This window comes from Vigna unguiculata, chromosome 8, assembly GCF_037176805.1.
Source record: "Vigna unguiculata cultivar grain cowpea cultivar isolate G323 ecotype 2 chromosome 8, ASM3717680v1, whole genome shotgun sequence".
Taxonomy (NCBI): domain Eukaryota; kingdom Viridiplantae; phylum Streptophyta; class Magnoliopsida; order Fabales; family Fabaceae; genus Vigna; species Vigna unguiculata.
This window is the reverse complement of record NC_140799.1, coordinates 28,907,955-28,915,575: the sequence shown is the minus strand read 5'-3', so window position 1 is coordinate 28,915,575 and position 7,621 is coordinate 28,907,955. Positions and strand designations below refer to the sequence as shown.

The 7,621-nt window shown below is 33.0% G+C and overlaps 1 protein-coding gene across 1 annotated transcript; it reads right to left on the bottom strand.

The window, feature by feature from the left end:
• Nucleotides 1–5,465: 5,465 nt before the first annotated feature.
• On the bottom strand, nucleotides 5,466–7,598 carry LOC114195324 (rust resistance kinase Lr10-like). Its single transcript, XM_085665456.1, has 2 exons — nucleotides 6,838–7,598; nucleotides 5,466–6,713 (listed from the first exon to the last, which is right to left on the bottom strand). Exons 1-2 carry the CDS (start codon nucleotides 7,511–7,513, stop codon nucleotides 5,581–5,583), a joined length of 1,809 nt encoding a protein of 602 aa, XP_085521582.1. The 5' UTR covers nucleotides 7,514–7,598; the 3' UTR covers nucleotides 5,466–5,580.
• Nucleotides 7,599–7,621: the final 23 nt, after the last annotated feature.

Here is a 7,621-nt window from a genome sequence, read left to right as displayed (position 1 = left end):
TTCTTAACTGACATACTCTTGGACATATTGAAAGATTATAAAATGTGATGACTATCAAGTTATGTCATTCTTGACTATATATACATATATATATATATATATATATATATATATATATATATATACACACACACACACCATGCACAGAGAATATAAAATAACAATAAAAGATATAGGTAACTTTCTTTTATTCAAGCTCACTGAATAAAATAATATTTACTTTTACTTTATTTTTATATTTGATAAAGCAAAATAAGAATCAAAGCAAGAACTTTAAATAATTAACTATATACGAATGAAAATGTTATAAAATAAAATAAATTATAAATTGATATAAGGACATGTGCAAAACTGAAGATAAATGAAGTGAAATTAATGAATAGAACCAGTACGTAACTAGAGAGAAATTACTAAAATAAATAAATAATATCAATGTATAATTAGGGATAAATTAAATTAGATAAATAAACAAGACCCATGCAACTAGAGATAAATGGAATGAAATGAATAAATACGACCATACGTAAGTGGAGATAAATTACTAAAAAAAGTAAATAAGACTGGTGCATAACTCGATATAAATTAAATAAAATAAATAAAGAATATCAGTGCATAACTGAAGATAAATGAAATAAAATAAATAAATATGATTGATGAATTATTGAAAATAAATTAAATAAAATAAATAAGTCAGATCAATACAGATCTGGAGATAAATAAAATAAAATAAATAAATAGGACCAGTGCATTACTAGAGATAAATTTTATAAATAAACAGGACCAGTACATAATTACAGATAAATTAAATAAATAAACAGGACCAGTGCATAATTGGAGATAATTTAAATAAATAAACAAGACCAACGAATAACTATAGGTAAATTAAATTAAATTAAATGATTAGATAGGATCGTTGCTTAATTGGATATAGTTTAAATAATATAAACATAAATATATAAAGAGGATAACAATTGAATGGAAGCAACTAAAATAATATATATTTTGAAATAAATAAAAGATAAATATAATACACATGAATTTATCAAGATTAAAATAGAAAGAGCTTAACCTCACTCCTTTCTTACCTTATTAGTTGTAGGTACACACTAGCAATACTTCTAGAAGACTAAGATCTCTTTCAAATCTTTTGCTCCAACTTTCTCTCTCTTTTTCTTTCTCTTTCTCTCCCTCTTTCCTTCTTTCTTTCTCATGTAACTTACCTTTCCCTTCACTCTTCCTACATTTTCTCTTTCACTCCATCCTTTTATAAGCAACCATGTGCACACTTGTTTCAAATCATGATAACATATAATTAATGCAAAGATTCTATTCATCAATGAAGATATAAGCCTTATCCCTTTCTTTGTTTCTTACTAACTTACTTTTCCTTCTTTGTTTTACACCTTCCCAATAGAGGGCACATGCAACACATTACTCAAGGCTAGAGTCTTCCCATATGTGAGTTTTAAAAGAACCTTTCCTTTCCCTAGGACATGAGTTGTCCTGGAGTCACCAATATACATGTGTTCTTCTCCATCCCCTACACTGGTATGGGAGGTAAAAGCAATTATGTTTGCACAAATGTCCTAGTAGCACCAGACTCTACCACCCACTTACTCACATTGGTCATCAAATTTACTTGTGAAACGATCGCAACTATAGTATCTTCCCCTTAGGCTGTATTTGCCCTAGGATGATTGTCGTATCTTGCTCTACGCCTGCACTGAAGCGCATGATGGTCAGGCTTCCCACATACGAAGCAATTTCCCTTTTTCTTAAAGGTGGGGTTAGATCCTTTGGGACGGGAATTTCGGTAATTACTTTTCTTTTATTTCATCAAGTTTATTCTCGTACCTTTTTGGAGTAGATTTTTCTTCTACAATGCTAGCTTTTGCAAATAATGCTTTGGCCCTTATAATAGCACATTCCTGCTGCTTGGTATCTTTGACTATGATGTGTGTAATGAGCTCTTGAAGCGACATCTTCTTGTGCTTGTGTTTTAGTTGTTGTTTATAGTCAGTCCAAGATAACGGTAGTTTCTTGATCAGGAGTTCTGAAACGAACTCATTAGGAAGGATTATGTTCTCTACTTTGATATCTTCAAGCAGCTTGTCGTATTCATTGATTTGGATCTTAATGTCCTTATCTTCAATCATCTCCTAGCGATAGTAGTTTCCTATGATGAATCTTTGTTTGACTACGTCTTCAGTAGTATATTTGAGGATCAATTAATCCCAAAATTCTTTCGCTTCCTTGTATGAACAGTACACATCGAACATGTCATTAGACAATGCATTAAGTAAAGTATGTCGACATACCTTGTTTGAAATTGTGTGTTTGAGGGAGGAGTATAGTGCTCTATTTATAGATGATGAATGGAGACATAGATGGGCCAAAATCCATGGCTTACAAAAGAAAAATGTAAAACAAACCCAACGTTAAAAAACTGCATTCGAGAAAGAAGAAAGAAAATCACTCAAATTGTGCAACAACTTTTGCAATATTAAATGCATAATGTATATATATATATATATATATATATATATATATATATATATATATATATATATATAAAAGGTATATCAATAAAGTACAACAATATATTCCTCCATATAACATATCACATATATCTCTCCTATATCTTATATTTCCAAAAGCTCTAAAAATTCCAACAATATATATATATATATATATATATATATATATATATATATATATATATATATATATCGGGGACGAGACGAATATGTACATCCGGATATCTAATTGAAAAAGTTGGAATTCTCTATACTCATACCCATACCAGTTAAAGCAGGGATTTTTCATTAAAACGGAGATGGATTCAGACAATATTCACGAAGCGGGTTTATTTACTATCCCTAGTCTTTACAAGAATTAAATGAATATGGTAACATTTTATATTATATTAAAAAAATGTTTTAGTTTAAAATAACGTAAAAAAAATCTCATTAATTAACTAATATGTCATTTAAATATTCAACATGTTGAAATAAGCATTGAATGAATTAATTTGTTAACGCACGTCAAACAAAATTATACAAGTTGAATTGAGATCACTCAATAAATAACACTCAATTGTTTGTATGAAGATGAGTCCATTTTTGTAGTATTAAAAACAAAAGTTGAAAATAAATGTGCTATAGAAAACTAGTATTGGGCGAAGATTTTATTAGAACTTTTATGAAGTTTTTTTTATGCTTTCAAATAAAGTGTAATTATGGATATTCTGGACTTTTGGATAATTACAATCTTATTTATGCTTTCTTATTGTGATCAGGTTTATTCTCATACCTTTTCAGAGCATGTTTTTCTTCTACAATGTTAGCTTTTGCAGATAATGCTTTGGCCCCTATAGTAGCATATTCCTCCCTATTGGTATCTTCGACTATGATGTGTGTAATCAGCTATTGAAGCGACATCTTCTTGTGTCTGTGTTTCAGCTGTTGTTTCTAGTTAGTCCAAGATGACAATAGTTTCTCAATCAGGAGTTCTGAAACGAACTCATCAGGAAGGATTATGTTCTCTTCTTTGATATCTTCAAGTAGCTTGTCATATTCGTTGATTTGGATCTTAATGTTCTCATCTTCAATCATCTCCTAGCGGTAGTAGTTTCCTATGATGAATCTTTGTTTGACTACGTCTTTAGCAGTATATTTGAGGATCAACGAATCCCAAATTTCTTTCGCTTCCTCGTATGTATAGTACACATCGAACAGGTCATTAGACAATGCATTAAGTATAGTATGTCGACATACCTTGTTTGCATGAATCCAATCTTCAACTTGTTTTGAAGGGATATTGGAGTTGGGTTTTGAGGGTGTGAGAGCAGTAGCAACTCCATACATTTCTAAAAGGGTAGACACACGTTCTTGCCAGCGCTGGAAGTTCTGTCTAGAGAATACCTCAATTTTTGACACATCCGGAAAAAGGTTTCACAAAGATTGTCTGAGCTTCGGAAACAACATTTGGATTCTACATAGAGGATGTGTTGTTGTTATTGTTGTCAGCCATAAGTCCTTAAGATTGTTGTAGTAGCTGACAAAATCACAAACCAAAAAAACTTCTCGAGGCGTGTAGATTCACTACCCTTAAGGACTTATTTGCGGTGTATTGCGCAAGCCCCCCAAGATACAATTGGAACTTCTCCGAGGATATCAAAACTAGCAAGATAACTCTTAAAACAAAGTAAATAAATAAACCCAAGATAAAAGAAAAGATATATGAGAGAAAAGAGAACGAGAGAAAATGAATGAGTATGGAACTATGTGTTTGAGGCAGGAGTATAGTGCTCTATTTATAGATGGTGGATGGGGACATAAATGGACCAAAATCTATGGCCTACAAATGAAAAATCTAAAACAAACGCAACATTAAAAAACTGCATTCGAAAAAGAGGGAAGAAAATCACTCAAATTATGCAACAACTTTTGCAATATACACACTATATATATATAACATATAATATATATATATATATATATATATATATATATATATATATATATATATATGTACATGTATATGTATATGTATGGGGGCATAGATGGGCCAAAATCTATGGCCTACAAAAGAAAAATTTAAAACAAACCTAACGTTAAAAACCTACATTCGAGAAAGAAGGAAGAAAATCACTCAAATTATGCAATATACATGATATATATATATATATATATATATATATATATATATATATATATATATATATATATATATATATATATATATATATATAAAATATATGAGAGATATATGTGATATGTTATTCAAAGAAATATATTGTTGTATAAGAACGAGGATGAGACAGATATGTACTTCCCGATATTCAATTAAAAAAGTTGAGGATTCTCTATACTCATATCTATACCAGTCAAAGCATGAAATCTCCGTTAAAACGAGAACGAGTTTGGATAATATCCACAAAGCGAGTTTATTTACTATCCCTGGTCTTTACAATAATTAAATGAATATGGTAACATTTTATATCATATTAAAAAATGTTTTAGTTTAAAATAACGTAAAAAAAATCTCATTAATTAACTAATATGTCATTTAAATATTCAACATGTTGAAATAAGCATTGAATGAATTAATTTGTTAACGCACGTCAAACAAAATTATACAAGTTGAATTGAGATCACTCAATAAATAACACTCAATTGTTTGTATGAAGATGAGTCCATTTTTGTAGTATTAAAAACAAAAGTTGAAAATAAATGTGCTATAGAAAACATATTTTAGCCTATTTTTGATTCAGCTGGATGGATAATTAACTTCCGTTAAGATCAAGGCTGTAAGGTTATATTTACACAACTGCAACAAGTGGAAGCCTAAAATGAACGAATTTTGTTTTACTAGTCAATAAACTCCAATAATTTTTCTTTGTAATGTAGAAGTTGAAGCTAATCAAAATTTATTATAACATAACTGATCGTAGAAGCATAATGTGAGAAGCAATAAACAAGTTAATTAACAAGTTTATATGGATAATAATTAAACTATCAAATGTACTGATGAAGCTTAAAACTCCAATAAAACATACAGATAGCATTTGAAGGAAACCTAAAAGTGATCGACTCTGTTTTCTTCTATTTCATGAATAACCTCCAATTCAAAATTTTGACGTCTGGCTGGAACTATGGTATTTGTTGTAGAAGAACCAGAAATATGCAAAGGGGAAGGGGGTGCTACTAACTCATATCCATCCCCTTCAAGCATTTGTACCACAGTTTTCATGGAAGGACGATCCACTGGGTTCCACTGAATGCACCAAAGTCCTACAATGGCAAGTTTCTTGGCAATTTTAGTATCTCCCTCATCCTCAACGCTAATTTCCACATCTTTTCCTTCCACCAAGTTATGGATCCATTCTGGGTACAGAACTTGGAAACTGTCCTCAACTGACACATTTGTATTCTTTCTTCCTCCTACCATCTCTAACAGCAACATTCCATAGCTGTAAATGTCAGACTTGTAAGAAACATTACCAAAATTCCGAGAGAAAACTTCAGGGGCAATGTAGCCCAAAGTTCCCCTGGCTGCAGTCATCGATACCGTGCTCTGATTTTTGGGACACAACTTGGCTAGTCCAAAATCAGTGATTTTTGGGACAAAAAGGTCATCTAACAAAACATTGTAAGGATTGATGTCAAAGTGAAGAATTCTATGATCACAGCCAAGATGGAGATACTCAATTCCTCTGCCAACACCAAGAGCAATTTGTTGCAACTTCTCCCAACCAAGGAAAACATCCTTCTTGTCCGGTGGAGCCAAGAATCTCTGCAACGACCCATTTGGAAAGAAATCGTAGACGAGAGCACGGTGGAACTCATCTGCGCAGAAACCAAGCAGACGAACAATGTTAACGTGATGAATTTTCCCAATGGCTCTCACTTCATTTATGAAATCCTTCCCATCTCCCACTGTGCCTTTGAGTATCTTCACAGCAACAAGAATTTCACGGGAGAGCATTCCTTTGAATACTGCTCCATGAGCTCCTTCCACTAAACTCTCACTAAAACCATTTGTGATTCTCTTGATGTCAGCGTAAGTGAACCTGGTAGGCTTCATTGCCTTGTAATCCTCCAAAAACTTCTCTATTCGAGCCTGGTCTTCTCCTCTCTTCTCATAATAGTCATACGCATAAAGCAATGTCTTGACCAGAAGCAGCAAAAGCATCAAACCAACTAGTCCTCCTGTTGGTGAAAAAATAAGTTACCAAAAATGAATAACAGTATTTAAAGCAAGGATCAAATACAGTGGCAAGGGATCAACAAAATAGCAAAACTATAACATAATAGCCACTGTAATACTGCATACCTCCAGCAATGAGGACCGCAGTTGACGTGGGAATCCTTTTTGTTTGGCAAGCATAACATTCAGTTGCACCGTTAGTACCATTCTTCCATTTACAATTTTGACCTTGTGCTTCACAGTATCCACAGTCAGGTTTTGACCATTCCATAACCAACGTCTCATAGTACGAACCCCACCACGCGACGGAAACATCTTTCAACTTCGTGCAGGATACCAATTGGGGGTCAGTGACGTCGTTGTGGGATCCTAGTAGAAAAATTGGGCATGACAATGAGTCGCAACGGAAGAAGGAAACGTTAAACTTGCTACGAGGGCGACCACTATAATCAGGGAATAGGAATGGAGAGACGGATGCGTTGCCGAGTTTCAAGAGTTGATCGGGAAGGCAATTTTGGGGGTCATATATTTCAATTAGTGTAGATTTGTAATCAATTTTTTTGACAAACAACTGTATTGGAACAGCAGGCAACTCCAGGATGGCCTCATTTTGTTGGGTGCATAACAGACCGAACTCAGGGGGATAGTCGGTGGAGTGATTCAAGTTTTTGTTTCTGAGATAAAATGGAAATTGAATGCGAACGTGGCCACATTTATCGGCGCAATGGTTCTTGCCGGTCGCAGGATTCCCTATCAGAAACAGCAGCGTCAATAGAAGAGACAGCTTCTGAAAACTGAGCATTTGTGGTTGATTTGCAGCTTCAGAATGTCTTTCTAGTCAGCGCATGTTTAACATGGACTGGGTGCGCTGGCAGGGTGTAGCAGCAACTCCGCGTTATCTTACTGTTCA

Excerpts from the sequence above, each read along its gene's own strand:
- LOC114195324 (XM_085665456.1), bottom strand. The coding sequence starts at position 7,513 with ATGCTCAGTTTTCAGAAGCTGTCTCTTCTATTGACGCTGCTGTTTCTG. Across the intron at positions 6,714-6,837 it reads TGCGGTCCTCATTGCTGGAG|GAGGACTAGTTGGTTTGATG; the intron begins GTATGCAGTATT and ends TTTCACCAACAG.